The 19,918-nt window shown below is 40.6% G+C and overlaps 1 protein-coding gene across 10 annotated transcripts in view; it reads left to right on the top strand.

Annotated features, from left to right (window-relative positions):
- ptprt (protein tyrosine phosphatase receptor type T) overlaps positions 1–19,918 on the top strand; it is a 348,208-nt gene that overhangs the window by 304,666 nt on the left and 23,624 nt on the right. For 6 of the 10 annotated variants that reach the window (XM_088337481.1, XM_088337480.1, XM_088337475.1 and 3 more), the window contains 6 exons: positions 3,385–3,470; positions 7,192–7,228; positions 8,275–8,372; positions 8,968–9,084; positions 9,876–10,030; positions 19,751–19,886. In XM_088337481.1, the coding sequence (XP_088193607.1) occupies positions 3,385–3,470; positions 7,192–7,228; positions 8,275–8,372; positions 8,968–9,084; positions 9,876–10,030; positions 19,751–19,886 (629 nt within the window). The remainder of the gene's footprint in view (positions 1–3,384; positions 3,471–7,191; positions 7,229–8,274; positions 8,373–8,967; positions 9,085–9,875; positions 10,031–19,750; positions 19,887–19,918) is intronic. The other 4 variants (XM_088337483.1, XM_088337479.1, XM_088337478.1 and 1 more) reach the window with 1 other exon arrangement.

The following is a 19,918-nucleotide window of genomic DNA, read 5'->3' as shown; positions in this document are numbered from 1 at the left end:
GGTCCTTCCAAAGCAAAGGTCTCCAAACTTTTTAAGCTAAGCGCTACTTTTTGTTACGGATTGGCAAACAGGTCTACTATTTTGATAATGATTTCTAAAATAACTTGTTTTTACTGTAATGTAATTTCCAAGTTTTAATCATTAGGAGTTAAGTCAACCACTAAAACATGTCAGGTTGAAATTGAAATTGAAGTAGACTTTAATAAGACATCTAATAAGACAGTGTGCAGGGCTGTCCTTGGGCTGTTTTTTTGCATTTTTCTCGCACTGTTCTCATGACTGATGTCAGGCTTTTTCTTGCAATAGCCATGTTGTTCTCACAAGGAGAACAATCTGTTAGCGTTTTTCAAAAACTTTTAATTTTGGTACAGGCTGTTTTGACTAATCTTGTTTTTGACACACAGAGACTGTGGCAAAAGTTGCTAGTGACCCTCTAAACTGCGTTCGTACGCAATTGGGCACGAGCCAGACCTTCCCAGCGCACAAGAAAAGCTATCCTGTGCATAAAAATCAGGGCTAGATATTGCAAAATTAATTCACTAAGAAAATTTGGCCAGAATTACAGTGCATGCAGGCAAAAACAGTGTTTCCTTTGGGCCCGGTCAAACAGCCGTTTGCGGCTGAATCACGGCCAGAAATTTCTGCCTGTGAGGCGGACGCTATTGGACGCTTTGAGATCGCCATGCAGACGAGATACAGCAGTGCTTAATGCGCTGCTCAATACTTTAAAGCACGGGTACACAGCCTTTCACGGGCGTATCGAGGCTGTATCACGGCCAGAAATTTCTGGCCGTGAAGCAGACGCTGTTGGGCGCTGTTGGACGCTTTGAGACCGCCATATAGACAAGATACAGCAGTGCTTTACTCGCGGTCGGAAATTCACACGCGGTTGGCCGCGCGAAAAAGTTTTGAGCTGCTCAAAACTTTGAGCCCGTGTTAACCGCGGGCGGCACACGAGGTCATGACGCGGAAATGACGCGGAACGACGTGCTCTGGCCACGGCCAGGGCGTGGTTACACATGGGTAGGACGGGAAATTTCAGCGGGTAATCGTGGGTGGAGCATGGTCATAGCATGTTCTGCGCCTGTATCGCGGTGTTATTACGTGAAATTAGCGTGTTACGCGTGTGACGGTCAAACGCCTTTCTCCGCGTATATACAGCGCGATTTGCCGAGCGTCAGTTGTGCTCGAGACGTCAAGGGGTGGACATGGATCCCGTCACCGTAGTGACCTCGTCTTAATCCATTTTTATTTCTTGACATTTCTTTTCATTTGATAACAAGATAGTAAAATAAAAATGAAAAACTATTACAATAATAACATATTGGCTTATTCGGTGCCATAGCTTGAAATCTTGATCTTCACGGGACTGTGTCTTGAGCAGTTATGATTTCTACAGCCCGGTGTTATGCCGAGAAATGCATCCCTGCCGAGATTTGCATCCCCTCGCTACTACAACCACTTTTACCTCGTTTTATCTCACTTTCAGGGAATGTAATGGCGAACATATAACCAAATCCACTTCGTCTTGCAGTTGTGTGGAATGTAATACAACATAAACCATTCCGTCTTTGTTTTTGTTGCGAACGTAATCGAACGATAATGCACACCGTATATGAATCACTTTTGAGAACTGTTATGCACTCTACTGTAAAGCTTATTATGCAGAAATAAGCTTTATGGTAGAGTGCATAACAGTTTCAATATGAGCGATTTGAATAGAAAAAGGCAAAATAAACATGTTACCTGCTCAAAAGTGATTTGTATACGGCGTGCATTACCGTTCGATTATATTCACAACAAATACAAAGACGGAATGGTTTTAGTTGTATTACATTCCCAACAAATGCAAGACGAAGTGGTTTTGGTTATATGTTCGCCATTAAATTCCCTAAAAGTGATATAAAAGTGAGATAAAACGAGGTAAAAGTGGTTGTAGTAGCGAGGGGATGCAAATCTCGGCAAGGATGCATTTCTCGGCATAACGCCGGCTCGGCAGCTTTTATACCCGTGGTCCACACAAGAAAATGACGCTGAAATGACGCGATGAGGAAGCGGAACAGTCGCCGGCGTCTGTTTTGCGGGCATACCACCGATGAACAGCGGGTTGGCCAATTTTGCGCATTTTCCATCGCGGGCAACCACAGGCAAAAAAAAGGTATTTTGAAGTCAATGTCACTATGAGATTAGGTAAATCAAAGTAAGCGTACATGCAAGCTTAAATTATTTCGAAAAATGGTGGCGGGAGTGGGACGGAGGAGCTTGCTTTTTAGTATTGTATTACTTTTTATCACTAAGACTTTAAAATACAGAGGGATGCAGTGGTTTACTTTAAGTATACCCTGCACAGTTAAACTACTTAACCAGGTAACCTTTTTTCTTTACCTACGTGACTATGTCAATGTTGTCGGACGTTTTTGTCTTATTTTAGATAAGCGGCTCTTTCGGCTCGGCTCACTTTCGAAACCCAAACGGTTCTTCAGATTTTTTTTTGTTCATCCGTATACTACTAAATGTTATGTACCATTATTCACAAATGACTTAAGAAGGTGAAAAAAAAAAAAATAAACAAACAAAAAAAGAAAACCAGACAGATAAAAAAAGAAAAAAAGGAAAAAAGGAAAAATACAAGAGAAAAAGGTAAAACAGGATATAAAAAGGACAAAGCAGGGAAAAGTAAAGAGCAAGAAAAGAAGTAAAAGGTTAGGAAAAATAGAAAGGAGAAAAGGAAACTAGAAAACACAAATAGAAAAAAATGGAATAAAAATTAAATAAAAAGCTAGAAAAATGAAACAAAAAAACTGGAGAAAATGAAACAAGAGAAAAAACATTAAAGAAAAAATGGTACAAAAATAAAGAAGAAATAGAAAGGAAAAAGTATTTTGGGATCTCTTTGTTGGAGCTTGAATGTACCCGTCAATCTTTTGCCAACATTGTACTTCCACTAAAAAATAAAATTAAATGCAGCTTTGTATTGTGCCACAATCTAAATACATCCACAAAATGGTAGTACTATGTAACAAGAGACACTTTTTTACAAAAAAACAGAAGTCTCATGTAATAATTGTTGGAAAAAACAACTGACGCGTGTGGGAAGTGCAACCTTTCCAATATTACAATCGCCAATTAATTAAAATATTAGAAACTAGAGTTGCCAGAAGCTTACTAAAATATAACTTTATTTGATGTCAGGTTTGATGATGATTCAGTTGCCACACTTGGGATTGATGTCGCTCACTGTTGTTCCAAGCCACGCTCACAGACTTTGGGATTGCTCATACCCATGGAAGCTGAAAAGGAACATTGTCAGTGACTGTAGCGCACCTCCGCTTTGTAGATCGGCATAACTTTAGGCCTGTTGTGTTTTGTTTTTGGTGTTATCTGACCCTACAGACGACCACACCAGGGTACGACTGCAGCTGCTCGACGGAGAGCCCCATTCCGACTACATCAACGCCAACTTCATTGACGTGAGTTCACCTACTAATAAATTGAAACATTTAAAGCACTTGAAAAGTTTATATAGCCCTTAGATTCGAAACCCAGCCAAATTTAATGCTAAAATAAATGAACTCACTATAGATCCTTGCTTCCTTTGTACGGATTTTAAATGGAGTGTGAGTGCAATCGATCTGTCCCTTAGCACAGCACAGATCCCCATTTGGGCCAGTTGGGAGACATGGGCCACAGCACGGTGCATATACCTGTACATGCACACAGCTATTGGAGTCCTTGCTATCCCATATGTATCGGGTACCTATGTGAAATGTTTATAGCAAGCGACCAGAACTGAATAAATAAATAAAAAGTCTATCCAGTTGTTGAGGTCACACTCAATAGCACTGCTAAGCTGACAATAAAACCCTATCGACCAGCTGGCCTTATGTTAGGATGCCCGCCTGGGAGGTTCCATCCCTGGCCGGGTTATACCAATGATTTACACCAGGGGAATGTTTTTGAACCAAAGAGCCATAATGATAAAATATTTAGATTTTTCTCACTGGGCTTGTCATGGTTGACACGCCTCTGCAACATCACATGGACATCGGGGACAGTACCTCTGGACTGGGAGACGAGGGTGGTGGTTCCCGTTTTTAAAAAAGGGGGACCAGAGAGTGTGTACCAACTACAGGGGAATCACACTTCTCAGCCCCCCTGGTAAGGTCTATTCGGCGGTACTGGAGAGGAGGGTCCATCAGCAAGTCAAATCTTGGATTCAAGAGGAGCAGTGCGGTTTTTGTCCGGGCCATGGACTAGTGGACCAGCTCTACACACTCTCCAGGGTCCTCGAGGGTGCATGGGAGTTTGCCCATCCGGTCTACGTGTGGTTTGTTGACTTGGAAAAGACATTCGACCGTGTTCCTCAGGAAGCCCTGTAGAGGGTGCTTCAGGATTATGGGGTACCGCACAGCCTTATTCAAGCTGTGCAGTCCCTGTATGCCCAGAGTTTGGTTCGCATTGCCAGCAGTAAGGCGGATTTGTTTCCAGTGGGAGTTGGACTCCGCCAGGGTTGCCCTTTGTCCCTGATTCTGTTCATAACATTTATGGACAGAATTTGTAGGCGCAGCTTTGGCGGGGAAGGGGTCCAGTTTGGGGGCCTCAGTATTGCATCTCTGCTTTCTGCAGATGATGTTGGGGTGTTGGCTTCCTAAAGCCATGATCTTCAGCCGTCACTGGAGGGATACGCAGCCAGGTGCGAAGCGGCCATGATGAAGGCTGGCCTGGTAGGCCGGCCTGGGAACACCGTCGGATTAGCTGGATGGGTGGGTATAGTCATTAATATAGTATAGTGGCTGGACATTGGGAGGTCTGGGCTTCTCTGCTGAGGCTGCTGCCCCTGCAACCCGACACAGGATAAGCGAAATAAAATGGATGGATGGATTTTGTTTTTGTTTTTTGGAGAGAGCCATACCATATATTTTAAAACAAATTTCAGGAAAACCACTTACCAGACAAAAACTGATATTAGCGCATCATGCATTGAAAAACAAAAGACATTAAAACGTATTCAATTTGAATTCCGTTAAATATCACAACCGCAAAAAGTAAACTGCAATACAGGGAAAGACACAAGAGATTACTGTATTCCATAACTACAACCCAAAAAGCTACAGTCCAAGAAAGAACAGAAAAAGACAAATGCATATTCATTTTCCATGGTTGCGTCTACATTTCTATTTGACTAATGAATGGTGCTCAATTGTAGCTATGTTCACTTTCGACCAAATGTAAGATATTATGCCAAAAAAAAAAACAAAAAAAAACGTGTTTAATTAGAAAAGGAGGAAGGATGTGTGCTGGGGGAAGGGATATTAGGAGGACATCCGTGATAACAAACAAATGAGCTCTTCTTGGAAATGAGAAAATTAAAACCCTGACAATACACCGCCACCCACCTCACCAAAACCCCAGATTCCCCCACAAGAGTGCATTCTTGATAATAATAACCTTCTCGAACTGCCTTTCTAATGAAAATGCGAAAGTGATAAATGTTTTCATCTCGACGTGAGGATGAGGAGGGCAGCCATGCACTTGTCACTCCCACGTGTCCCTTTGAGGTAAACTAAAGACCTCCCCCAAACACCCCAGTTATTATTTAATATGATCTTTATGCATGAATGCAACCTTGACTTGTACTGCTTGGGGACGCAAAAAAACCTGAGGATAATTAATTGAGGAAATGGAAATGCAGGAAGGACGTGAGCTTAAATCGAACTTTGGATGGTGTTGTTACATGTTTTGGGGATAGGATTCAATTGAAATTAATGTATGTATAAAGCAGTTTCATCTCTATGTGACGAGGAGTTTTTCAAATATAGAACTCCCTCGTTTTTCACACTGTTTGCGTTCTTAAAATGTATCGCGACAGTCAAAACCTGCAAAGTAGAATATACTTTTTTTTTTAAATACTACTTAATACATTAACACCAAATAATATAACTTCACAGGCTCAAGCATTTGTATAAAGGTGGGGTGCGTAGTTTGAGGTGTTCTTAAAATGTCAATACCAAACTGAGTTTAAGGAGCCCTTATGCTTTTTTTTCCATTACGCCCATCTGCTTTTATCTTACTTTTTTTCAGGCCTGTTTGGGGTGGAACAAACCCCCAAACGGATGAAAAAAGAAGTTTATTTGAGACGTGTCTAAGAAATGCACACACATTATGTGTTACTCTGCTGGCTTGAAGGCATGAGTTTTAAAATTCACCCCACCTTTAAAAACTGTACTGTATAAACATTTTTTTTTTCAACTAACATGTTTACTGACAAATTCTGATTTAAAAAATATTCTGGCCACAATATTGCACAACTGCATTGATTAATCATACGATCCCCATTATACGATACTTTGTCGCTTTCATCTGGACATTATGGAAAACTGCAATTGCTTTCAGCAATGCAAGCTGTATTGGACAAAAATATAAAATATATATGTACACACATGTCTGTAACCGCAAAAAAAAAGTTTTATATAAACCCTAAGAGGAAGGTAATCATACTTTATTAATATAAGTATTCATTGGATAACGTTAAAAATGTGTTCTGTTTCCACCTGACAGAAACCATTAGTTTATCCACTATCAAACATTTTTAAAAAAGTGCCAAAAGGCAATTCGGGAGCGCCAAAAAGTCGCATGTAAGCAAGTTTAGTGGGTCGAGAAGTCCAACTTTTTTGCAATAAAAGGCATCTTCCTCTGCCTTTTTGCCTCGGCCGCCGGTGCTTTGTCGCACAAAGCGTTTGGTTGACATGATGGTTTGGAGAATATTTGCTCTTACATAATTTCTTTTCATCAAGCTGTTGCATGTACAGCTCAGACCACAACGTAATTGTCACACAGGCAGAAACAAGTAGAAAAAACAGACTGTTTAGCCAATCATAATGCAGAACATTATTCCCGATGAACGTCTTTTGAGAAAAGTAAACCACGATACAGCTAGGGATTATTATATCACTAAGAAGACATGTTATATTCGGACCAGTATTCATCTGCTGAAGAGAAATTAAAAACTCTTTTCCCTTATACATCTTTGCCAAGAAATAGAGAGCAATTTGTCCGACGAAATGTTTTGCAGACTGCCACTGACATCTACTGTGACCTAGTACAAGTGCTGTTACACTTAACTAATGCGTGAAAGGCAAAATGGAAAAAAAAAAATCTTAGGCATTGATTTATTTGTGTTGTCTCTCCCAGGGTTACCACCGTCCCAGACATTACATTGCCACGCAAGGTAATATTTGAGCGTGTGTGTGTTGTGTGTGTTTGGGTGTGTGTGTGTGCTTAATTGTTAGTGTGTGTCTTTTTAGGCATGATAGTATTATCTTAACTTTCTAAATTTAAAAAGAAAAATAACCCCAAAAAATCCCTTGACAAATTTAACAGCCTAAAAAACTCTCAAAGCCCCAAACTTCTTTCATGTGCTATATTTTCCAGGCCACATAAAAGTATCTAAAACCGTAAATTGGCCAGTAATTCAAAAGTGTGGCTTACAACCCAGTGTACCTTATATAGCATTGAATATGGTGGATAAGATTGGATATCTTTAGTATTTCTAGGCGTATGTTACTACACAAGGTTTCGCATATGTGTCTAGTGATTGATCAAGCGGTAAAGATTGCAGATCATGATCATAAAGCATTGTATGGAATGAACACTATCTTTCACTCTCTGTGTCAAAAACGAATGTTCTTGAATTAAAAAAAAACAGAACAGTCTTTCAACAGAATACTATTACCTATGGATGGATATTAAACTGCAAAGTTATTGATGCACAGGTGAAGAGGTGGAGAGACTGCTTATCAGAATGCAGAACAAAATGCACGAGGCAAATCAGAATTTCTGTAAAAATAGTTTGATAGTAAAACACTGCAGCACTGTTGGTCTAGTTGTTGATTGCTAGTGCTCTCACCGCCACAACCCGGGTTTATTTCCTATTGCATACATTGTTTTGCAATTTTGGTAGCGAAACGTATTATATGTACACTGTACCTTAAATGTGTAAAGGGTCTAACAGTTAAATGTGAATAAACATGTTAGCTCTTGCTGTAGTTTTAACTTCATGCATCTTATGCACGTTATGCAAAATATACGACAAAAACAATTGTGATCCTTATTATCCAGTGCAATTCATACTACAGTAAATACTGTACTAATAGTTTAAGTGTTTTAGTTTGTGTGCATGTGTGTGTGTATAATGTAATGATTGATGTTGTACCTGAATACTATGTTAAATGTTTTTGACTGTTTGTATTCAATTTCTGTATACGTATTTGTTAGGACCCATGCAGGAGACAGTAAGGGATTTCTGGAGGATGGTGTGGCAGGAAAACTCGGCCTCTATTGTCATGGTGACCAATCTGGTGGAGGTGGGCAGGGTGAGATAAACAAATGTAAAGTTAGTTACAAAATCATATAAAAGCAAATGTTGCATTCTATAAAGTGTTTCACTGATCTGTGTTTTTTGCATCACGAACAAAGGTTTCAGATCATCAAACCAATTTTAATACCACACAGCAACAACCCAAGAAAATACAAAATGCTGTTTTGAATTGTTCATTCCATTCGTCAAGGCGCAAAAAAATCCAAACCTATCTGGCCCTATGTAAAAAAGTAACTGTCCTATATAAGCGAGTTGGGCCACATTTGTCACTAACAGAAATCCAACGTTTGCGATAATTGTTAATAAATCTTTCCCAATGCTTTGAATTAATTTTGGTCCACTCTTCTTTGCAAAATTGTTTCTAATTTGTCATATTGGAACATTTTCTAAGATTAACTGCCTGTTTAAGGTCACACCACAGCATCTCGATTTGATTTAAATCCACACTTTGACATAGCCACCACAGAACCTTCCTTTTTTTCGAGCCATTCAGAGTTGGACTCACTCGACATACCTGAAGAAATACCAGCGCAATCCTAAATCTAATTTGAAAATCTAAAGTGTGCTGATTATTGCCGTGTGCATTCTAGGTGAAGTGTGTTCGATACTGGCCGGATGAAACGGAGGTTTACGGCGACCTAAAAGTCACCCTGGTGGAGACAGAGCCGCTGGCAGAGTACGTCATCCGGACGTTCACTGTACAAAAGGTACAAAAAACACTTTCCACAAGATTGTATTCCATCCATCAAGCTAATATTCACATTTCCGTTATGAATTTCAGCAGATTTGTTCTTAGTTCTTTTATTACAATTAATCCAAATATTCATTACTTCCATATGCTCATGTTTTGTGGCCCTCTAGAAACAGAAGCAAGATGGCTTTTATTTCTCCATGTGTTATTTTAACATCCAGTTTGTGAGACCTGAAAGTTAAAACAGAATTGGATAGTTGCATAATATACTCAGGGTACGTACGGGTGCTTGAAATCCTCGAACATGCTTGAATTTCAAAATTGTGTTTTCAAAGATTGAAAAGTGTTTGAATTTTGGTGAAGTGCTTTTAAATGCTTGAAATTATTCTTCCAAATCTTCTAAGTCTGTTTTAAGGGCATTTTCACCTAAAGAGTGACATACCTGATTGCCTGTAAAAGTAGCCTGGTATGGGAGAGGAGACTGTTTTGGGGTGGGGGGGAATGCTGAGTGAACAAAACAAAAAGTGCAGTACCACCTTTTCTGGGGCAGTTTTCACATCTATGGTAACCTAACTGACTTCCTGTGAAAGATAGTGGTTTTATCTAAACTCCTTCCCCCTTTTTTGGGTGGACAGAAACACCAAGCAGAAAAAGAGAGATTGATATTTAGATCCCAAACAAAAACATTATCACCAAACTCGTTTTCTCGCGGGTGACAACGAACATCCCTTACCTTTCCTCTTAATAGAAGTTTCATTCTCATTTTCCATAATACAAATATTTTGGTTCAAATTCTCTCTGTTGCAGAAGGGTCACCACGAGTTGCGTGAGCTTCGCCAATTCCACTTCACCAGCTGGCCAGACCATGGCGTTCCTTGCTATGCTACCGGCCTGTTGGGCTTCATACGCCAGGTCAAGTTCCTCAACCCGCCAGACGCCGGGCCAGTTGTGGTGCACTGCAGGTACGGATATACTGGGGATGTTAAAGTCAAACGGACGGACGGCCATAAAAAAACTTGACCAGAAGCCGAGGGCCGGACTGATGGAATGCAACAGGAATTTAACCTGTATTGTAAATGCAGTATGTTCAGAGTAGCATTGGTGTGAATAACGCCAAGATGGCTTGCAGTGTGAGTAACGCCAAGATGCCATTTTGGTTTTGCATCAAACGTACGACACTGGAGAATACCTTTGATCAGGCTGATGTCATCTGAGCTGCAAAAAGCGATGGAAGGGGGTCGGGGCGGCGCTCACCTGGTCTGGTCGGGCTCTTGTGTTCACTCTTGGTGCACATCCAATCGCACTTTAAAACTTTAACATTTTTCACAAGACAATGCGTGTTTGTCACAGGTTTTACACACTATATGTTTTCAGAGTGAGGAGGAGAAAGATATAAAAAGAATAATTTTTCAGAAACTGAAAATGTATCGTGGTTCTATGATATGGTCATTCTTTTAAAGGATGAACAAATACTGTAATGGTGATAGATATGATATTTTGTTTATATGATTGATTGAAGAAGCATCCAAAGTTATTTTGGGTATAGGTCTCACATAAGCCTTTGGCCTCCAACTTGTCATACCTTTTTTCATTTGTGTATTGTTCACTCTGTGATGTGATGTTTGCTGCAAGATGACTGGGAAAAAAACATTCAAAACACAGACTGCGGCTGTAAGAGTGCCGAATCCTACCCACTACTCCACTAGGATTGTAGATGACAAATGAAAAGGCATTACACTTTATCTGATCATCACACTATTTTACTCACCGTGTGTCAAGGCCCCTCTCAGAGTGGGCGTTGAAATTTTGTAGTTAAATGATTATTTTAGTAGTTGACTGAGTAAATTATTCTACTTCCAATAATTAACCTGGTAATAACATAAACTACATACAACATAGTAGTAACAAGATAAGTTGTTATTTTAGAATTGCATATCCCTTCAGCCTTTTAGGCTAATAAGGAACGAAAAGTAGCTCTTGGTTTGAAAAAGGTTGGAGACCCCTGCTCTAAAACAAGTACACTAACAGAAGTATGGAATAAGGGGTCATATTTTTTTTTCTCCAACTTTATTGATCTCTGACTGATAAATGCAAAGTGTCGGTTGAAAAATCCAGATTTGCGCATTTTCAAAAATGCATCGTATTTGGTCCCCTCAACTCGATGGTGGGTTGCCTGGGTTGGTCCGTATCTGTCTCCCCGCGGTCTTGCTCAGGGCTGCCACAGTCCTACCATTAGTCCATCCCTGGCCGCAGCCGGGCTGGGGGCCAGTCCCCCCTTGGTCAAATTTGCCCTTGCAGACCATAACCTAGCCGCGGGGTGTGCTATCCCTATGCCCAAGGTGCAGGGCGGGGTTTCAGCCAGAGGTGATACCTTTCATGCGCATCACCACTCTTATCTGGTAGTCACTCCTCAAAGGCACATCTCTTCTCTGTCACAGCCTCTGAGACCTCATTATTCCACCATTCACTTCCTTTCCTTATACCTCGACCAACTTTCTTCATTCCACACACTTCTTTTGCACTCCTCGACACTGCCTCTTTAAACCACTTCCATTCCATTTCCACACTCTCCACTTCTCTTCTATTAATCCCTTTATACACTTCCCCTATCTCTCTTTAAACTCTCTTTCCTTTTCTGCCTTACTCAACTCTGACATTTTCACCTCTTCCCTCACACTCTTCTTATGACTAGCCCTCCACGATCCATCTATTCTCAGTTTTCTTCCATATAAATATGATCAGACATACCACTCATTTCACCTCTGTAAACATGCACATCCAACAATCTACTTAACATCCATTTATTAACCCCTATGTAATCCATCAGTGCTCTGTCCATCATCTCACCACCATCCAATCTGACTAAAGTATACTTATTCACGTCTCTCTTTTTAAACAATGTATTTGCAATCACCAACTCATTTTCCACACATAACTCAATCAATTTCTACCCACTCTCATTTCTTCCTGCTACTCCATATCTACCAACCGCATTTTCAACCATTCCATCACCCACTCTAGCATTCAGGTCACTTAGTAAAACCACTTTCCACCCCTCTTTCGCACTTGCCACACATTTGGACAAATCCTTCCAGAACTCCTCTTTCTCCTCAGTTCTTCTTTCTGAACCAGGTCCATATTCACTTATAAACATCCATACTTCTACACACCACTTTCACTTTACCCACATCAATCTCAAATATATCTCTTTCCACTCCACCAGTTTTCTCTTTGATTTCTCACTAGTGTTCTGTGCAGCCCTTTGAGACTCTTCGTGATTAAGGGCTATACAAATAAATATGACTTGACTTGACTTAACTAACAACCACAGCCACTCCTTGTCTAGGATGTCCACCCGTAACTCCAGACTTTCTACCATAAATACCTCCAAGCTGTAATTCACGCTTTCCTTTCATCTTTGTTTCACTCAAGGCTAACACATCAACCTTTCTTTTGGTCATCATCCTTCCAAGTTCCTCTTTTTTCCACTCTGTCGCTTTACTTCCACATCCTCTTACATTTCGTGACCCTATAACTAGGGTTTGTGAGACTTTTCGGTCTCCCGCCCCACTTTCTTTGCCTTGCTGTCTCTTCGGGAGTAGAGATAGAGAGGAGAGGATCCCCAGGACTCTCTTTCCCTCCACTTTAGTGACCTCTTACGACACGCAGTGAAACACGGTGGGAGTATTCTCACCCACCTACCAGAGGCAGAGGCCCCCTCACTTTAGTGAGATGCTAATGTTGCGTATTTAACCTCTAAATCTGTGCTAGGCGATACAAATCCTAAAGCTAACAACTAAACACTTAAGCGAAACATATGCTCACTACTTAAAATAGGAAAGATTTTTATTTTTACAGTTGCATTATGTGTACCGTATTTTTCGCACTATATGGCGCACCTATAAGCCTTTATTTTTTTCGAAAGCTGACCATGCGCCTTATAATACAGTGCGCCTTATATATGGGTCAATATTGAGTTGCAAAGTCTTGCAACCAAAGCAGGCAGCCGCCAACTAGATTTTCCGCCGAAGGCGAAGTAGTCCGCGGTGTATGCTGGGATTTTTTATACCGGCGTTTTATTTCCTAACCAATGTGTCAATCATCATTTGAATCAGTCACTATTGGCTAAAGTTATTCGGAAGGTAAAGGGGACGGATCCTTTTTATCATTTATAGGCTCGCATAGGCTAAAGGGGCGAAACAAAGCCTGCAATTGGCCGAAAAAGATGAATGTGAATCACACGTTGGGTTGCACTATGGCATAGAGAAAACATTTTTTACTATTCTGTATCTGTAAATATTTTACTCTCCTGGATTTACTACACTCACGGTTGTAAGAAAACCATGGTTACGTATCATTATTGAACGTGATGGCTGTAAGAGAACTTAGGTGAGCTATGCGGCTTTATATTTTCCCGGTATCTTGTTTTAGAACGATCTTGATGTTTCTGTGATGAGTTTATTTTTAAACTAAATTCAATTCAAAGTGTTTATTGTCATATCCACAGTAAAGAACCCCGTTTCCCTGCACAATCAAATTCTTACTTTGCTGTCCACACAGTTGCCAGCAAAAAATAAAATGGAAACTAAGAAATGGTTGGCATTTCTTGAATCCCAAGACTTTAACCGTCCGAATGATATTTGGAACGAAGCATTTGAGTGATTGGTGACATCGTACAGACACTGTTTCCGTACATGTCTGAGACACGTATTTGCTTCTTTGCAAGCTTTCGGAACGTTAAGGGGGTACTAAGTTTGACGGAACTATCTGACTGTTTTGTTGACGTTCCCATTGTAGCGCCTTATAATCCGGTGCGCCTTATGTATGGAAAATATAGGACCAAAAACTTTTTTGGGGGGGTGCGCCCTATAACCCGGTGCGCCTTATAGTGCGGAAAATACGGTATTTATTTTCAATGTTCCAGCTAGTTAGACACTATTATCCAGGCACTATTAGTAACGTATGGTTTTTATTTTGGCAAAAGTAGACTAAATTCACTTCCAAGAAAAGAATAATAATCGTGATTTTCTATCATTCGTTCAACCAAAGTATTAGTAGTAAAAAAATTGAAATAATAGAATAGAAATATTGTGATAAGTTTACTCTGTTATTTTTTTATATTGAAGACCTGCAAAAAGGAATTCATGGTACGTCAGTTTGTTATTTTGACTATTATTCAAGTCCTTTTTGGAAGAAGTAGTGATTAACTATAACTAATTACTTTTTTAAAGTAACCTTCCCAACACTGGTGATAAGGGAAAGGAAAAGTGGAAAACATTGACAACAATGATCCAGTCGTAAAAGGAAATGCTGACTATATTCTACTACCTCTGCTTTAAAATGCACAATCCTTTCATTCACTCAATTTGAGAAATTTACTTATTTGTACATTTGTGTCCCAGCTTATTGTTAGGGTGGAATGGTGGTTCCTACAGATCAGTTGAGAATTATTTTCTCCAATTGTTCTGCATCCATCCACCCATTATCTGCACCGCTTTTCCTCAATAGGGTTGCGAGGGTGCTGGAACCCTTACCAGCTAACTTCGGGCAGTGGGCGGGGGACACCCAAACTAGTTTCCAGCCAGTTGCAGGGCACGATTGTTCTTGTTTGCGAAAAAAAGGGGTGTATTGTTCCAGACTGCTACATTTTTTTCATCCCTTTACCACTTAAAAAAAAAGACATTTTTCCCCCCAACTCTTTCACCAAGCACATGCACACGCACACAAAATGCTGTTGAGTCGACATTAATCACTCAGGTGACAGGTAATCTGCTGAGGCTACCCCATTCTCCTTCCTCTCCTCTCCATCTTTTCCTCACCAATTCATTCATTACTTTGCCTTGCACCTCCCTTTTCATCCATCCATCCTCAACTCCATCTATTCGTCCATTCATCAATCCATCCATCCATCTCTCTTAAATGTCTGCCCGACCATTGCTAAGAATCTGTCACGTGAACATTTGAGGTTGTGTTATTAGTGATTCCATTGTGTGAGGGCTCGCACACCTCAATAGGTCTAGTATTGCTATTTACATCCGGTGACAGTTTTCTGTCGAGAAAACAAGTACAAAAATAATGCAAGTCTTCTGGGACCCTTATAGAAAATGCATTTGAAGGATGTACCGTAAATTCCGGACTATAAGCCGCTACTTTTTTCCCGAACGTTCAATCCTGCGGCTTATTCACTGATGCGGCCAATTTATGTAATTTTTCCAACAGCCCGAGTACAAAAGGTAAGATTTAGACCTGTGGAATATATGCGCCGAGGAAGACTGCAACTTCTTAGCTTGTGAACAAATTAAATTAGCGTAGACATATCCACACCATGTAAATTGCATTAAGAAAGGCACATAACGAAGCTTTCAAACTAAAAGCAATCGAGCAGTCCGATAAAGAAGGAAACAGAGCTACTGCACCTAAACTTTATTTTGTGAGCGTGTTGCTAGCGTGTTTTCGAATAAGGGAGCGTGAGTCGACGTATGTATGACAAAGTCTCTTTCCCATACTGGGGAAGACGACTTTATAGTTATAAAGAGGAAAATGAGGAAGTTTTTACCGTGATTTCTACAAGTAACCTATATTTTTTTTATTAGACCCATTTACTGTGTTGCGAGCGTGTTCCTAGTAGCGTTTTGCTACCCTTCACAGGCACGGTTTGGTATGAAAGTTATAATATTATTATTAAAGCTTTGAAAACTCTCTCGGTGTACTGTCTTTCTTTGTAAATATGTGTAACCATGTACAATATGTATTTGCAACTGTATACTTTTTTCCACGTTTTCCACGGGCGAATCAAAAGGGGGCGAAAACAACGGGGGCTGATGGGAAGTGGAGTAAAGGTGAGACGTGTTTGTGGACACAGCCGACAATAGTGGATATATATTTTTCCTACCCTTACCTTTGGAAAAATACATTTTTTTTGGGGGGGGATTATTTTCAACGGGACCCGGACTCTGCAGGTCTGCATCAAACCTTAAGTACTGGTATCATTTTCCGTTCATGTTACTGGCTGTGGTTTTTGGACTGTGTACTTTATATTCAGTTACAATCGCGGGATTCGTCGGGTTTGGGTTAATTTTGTGATTGTGTTACATGTTTGAATGTGGGCGCATGCGGCTTATGTACAGGTGCGGCTTGTGTAAGTACAAAAGCGGTTATCCTCTTAAAATGTGGTGGGTGCGACTTATAATCAGGTGCGCTCTATAGCTCGGAATTTACGGTAGTTGGGTTACTCATAAAACCTTTACAATGTTTCAGTTAAAGCAGTGGTCTCCATGGTAATGCCCGCGGGTGTCATGGTTGCCATGGCGCCCACTTGGCCACGCCCGTGTGTGTCACGGTTGCGGTGGTGCACAATTGGCCCTGCCCGTGTCTGTCATGGTTGCCATGGTGCCCAATTGGCCCCGCCCGTGTTGTGCGGCTCGTTTAGAGACTTTCTGTGTATATAAAGCTCAGCGCTCTCTTACTTCAGTGTCAGCCCGTCAACGAACTTCTGCCCCACAAGACGTGGGTTCAGTCCTGTTTTCCTGTGATGTCTGCAGTCCGGTATTGTTCCCGTTTATTTTTGTACTGTTTAATTTGGGGTTCCAGTTTTGTTTTGCGTACCGTATTTTCCGCACTATAAGGCGCACCTAAAAGCCTTTATTTTTTTCAAAAGCTGACCATGCGCCTTATAATACAATGCGCCTTATTTATGGATCAACATTAAGTTTTCCAACTAACTTGCAGCCGCCGACTCGATTTTCCCCTGAACGCCAAGTAGTACGCGGTGGATGGTGGGATTTATTTACCGGCGTTTCATTGGCTAACCAATGTGTCAATCATCAGTTGAATCGATCACTATTGGCTAAAGTTATTCGGAGGTCAAGAGGCGGATCCTTCTTATCATTTACAGACTGCCATTGGCTCAAACGGCAAACAAAGCCTGCAATTGGCCGAAAAAGATGTGTCAATCATCAGTTGAATCGATCACTATTGGCTAAAGTTATTCGGAGGTCAAGAGGCGGATCCTTTTTATCATTTAGAGACTGCCATTGGCTCAAACGGCAAACAAAGCCTGCAATTGGCCGAAAAAGATGTGTCAATCATCAGTTGAATCGATCACTATTGGCTAAAGTTATTCGGAGGTCAAGAGGCGGATCCTTTTTATAATGTACAGGCTGCCATTGGCTTAAACAGCGAAACAAAGCCTGCAATTGGCCGAAAAAGATGAATGCGTATAGCATGTGGACGATGGCATAGAGAAAGCATTTTTTTCTATTCTGTATTTGTAAATATTGTATTCCCCTGGATTTACTACCCTCACGGATATAAGAGGACATTGCCTGCACATTATTATGAACACAATGACTATCTCTCTGTCCCGTTCTCCCCCGGTTTTATATTGTCTTGTTTCAGACTGAACTCGATGTTTCTGTGATAAGCGGTGCAGATAATGGATGGAATGGAGTGTCTATTTTTAAATTAAACTCAATTCCAAGTGTTTATTGTCATATGCACAGTAAAGTTGCGAGCGAAAAAGAAAATAGATACGAAGGAATGGTTATCATTTCTTGAATCCCAAGACTTTAACCTTCCGAATGATGGAACGATGCATTTGAGTGACATCTTACGGACACCGCATTCGCACGTGTTCTCGACACGTATTTGCGTCTTTGCAAGCTTTGGGAATGTTAAGGGGGTAATAAGTTGGACTGAACTATCTGACTGTTTTGTCCACGTTCCCATTGTAGCGCCTTATAATCCGGTGCGTCTTATATATGTCAAAAATAGGACCAAAAACTATTTTTTCAGGGTGCGCCCTATAACCCGGTGCGCCTTATAGTGCGGAAAATACGGTATATTCTTTTCCTGTTGGTTAGTTTCTCCAGTTTTGGTTCTCCAGTTTATTTTTGTTACCCTGATTCGTTATTGATCTCGTCGGTCTCTGGCGTCCTGTCCTTCAACGCCAGACCGGCTTCCTAATGTTCATGACTCCCCATTTCCCATGAAATAAAGGGCTTGTGTGAGAACGTCACGCGATTGGGTCCTGTATCTGTTCTGGTTCTGACAGTGGGCACCAGGGTGCCCCCTAAGGACCTGTTCTGAAAATAGCTCACCAGTGCTGAGCCATTGTGACTTTCTATTAAAATGTGTTTTTTCCTTATTGGTTGACTGTCAATGTAACCCTAGTTGTAATAAATACCCTTGTAATAACATGGTAACAACATAGTAGTAACATGATAAGTTGTTATTTTAGAAATTAAAATCAACTCAAGTATTGTTACGTATTTTTAAGCAATAAATTACGAAAATAGAATGAGATTATATCCATGTATTACATTTTTTTCATTCTAACTAGCTGACATTTATTAGTTGATATATTGGAAGCTGCTAGGGATATTCAAACACATCTGATAATTTTAGAAAGCTTGTAATCTCAATTTTTACATGGAATGTTAAATGTGAGCACCATTGGTAACAAAACACACATGAAGACAATAGTATAATTCACGCCAAGCACGTTCCAATATTGCATTGACAATGGTTGCAACAACTTCTGTTTGTCGTGCCTTCAGCTCATCCACATTTCTTGGAATAAGGGGCACATGGACCAATCCTTTTACAAATCCCCACAAAAAGAAATGGCATGATGTGAGATCTGGGTGACCAAGAAAAGGGGTTTGGTATAATTCTGCCAAGACTGTTCAATCCATCTGTCTATCAGTGTTGTGTTAAGAAACTGCCTAACCCTAATGCTGCATTAAGTCACCAGATTCTTTCTTACTCACTCTATCCATAAACCAGTTTTCCAGCATGTCGAGGTATGTCTCAGCATTGACTGTTGCCCTTCCAAAGAAGAATGGTCTGTAGATAGCTTTCTTTGACATAGAACAAACACGGTTACCCGTGGGGAAGCTCACTGATGCTAAAGTTCATGTGGGTTCTGAGTACACCATATGCCTGTGTTATGCTTGTTTACTTTGTTTACTTTGGCCTTGACGCAGAAAGTCGCCTCACTCGTAAAAGCAAGCCTGTCCATCTTAAGTCATGATGAGCTGGTTTATCAGTGTCCTTCAACTGTTGGACTAACTCTAGCTTGTAAGGTCTCATGTGCTGTCTTCCTCTTAAGACAAACCAAACAGTTGTTGTAGGACACAGAAGTTCCATACTGGCTCTTCAGATTGATTTACGGACAATGCTGCAAAGTATTTCCAACTTGTTCAATTACATATTTTGAAGTTGAGACACGGGCCATAAGCTCCCATCCGGGTTTACCATGCCATCTCACTATGTACTTACTGTCTGGTGGACCCTTTTTAAATTTTCTGTGAAATGCACATTGAAACACAACCCATGAATCTGTTTTTGCAATATCAAGCACACAAAACGCCTTTTGTTGTTGAGTGAACACCATTAATGGGTCAGAAAACAAGTAAAGAAATCAATAGCCCTACAAATATTTATTGTAGTTAGCTTTAAAATGCCACAACTTTTGTCTTAGTAACATTCATACATAGTTAAGAAGTTATGAGGACTTCGAATGTCCCCAAGACCTTTGGGATACCTTGTATTTTGAAAGTTTGGATTCCCATTCAAGATACACGCACCTCATGGAATAAATACAGGTCAAAAAATCAGTCCAGCACAGTATATAGGAGTGGAACAAAATAATGTATGCCTGTTGCTTTTTATCCCACTAGTGCGGGTGCTGGTCGGACAGGCTGTTTCATTGCTGTGGACATCATGCTGGACATGGCAGAGAATGAAGGTGTGGTGGACGTCTTCAACTGCATCCGTGAACTTCGGTCACAAAGGGTGAACATGGTGCAGACCGAGGTGAGGACTGAAAATGCACATTGACTCATAAT

Source organism: Urocampus carinirostris, chromosome 6 (genome assembly GCF_059441175.1).
Source record: "Urocampus carinirostris isolate Australia breed hairy pipefish chromosome 6, RoL_Ucar_1.0, whole genome shotgun sequence".
Classification (NCBI taxonomy): Eukaryota; Metazoa; Chordata; class Actinopteri; order Syngnathiformes; family Syngnathidae; genus Urocampus; species Urocampus carinirostris.
The sequence above is the reverse complement of the archived record's forward strand: the minus strand, read 5'-3'. Positions and strand labels throughout refer to the sequence as shown.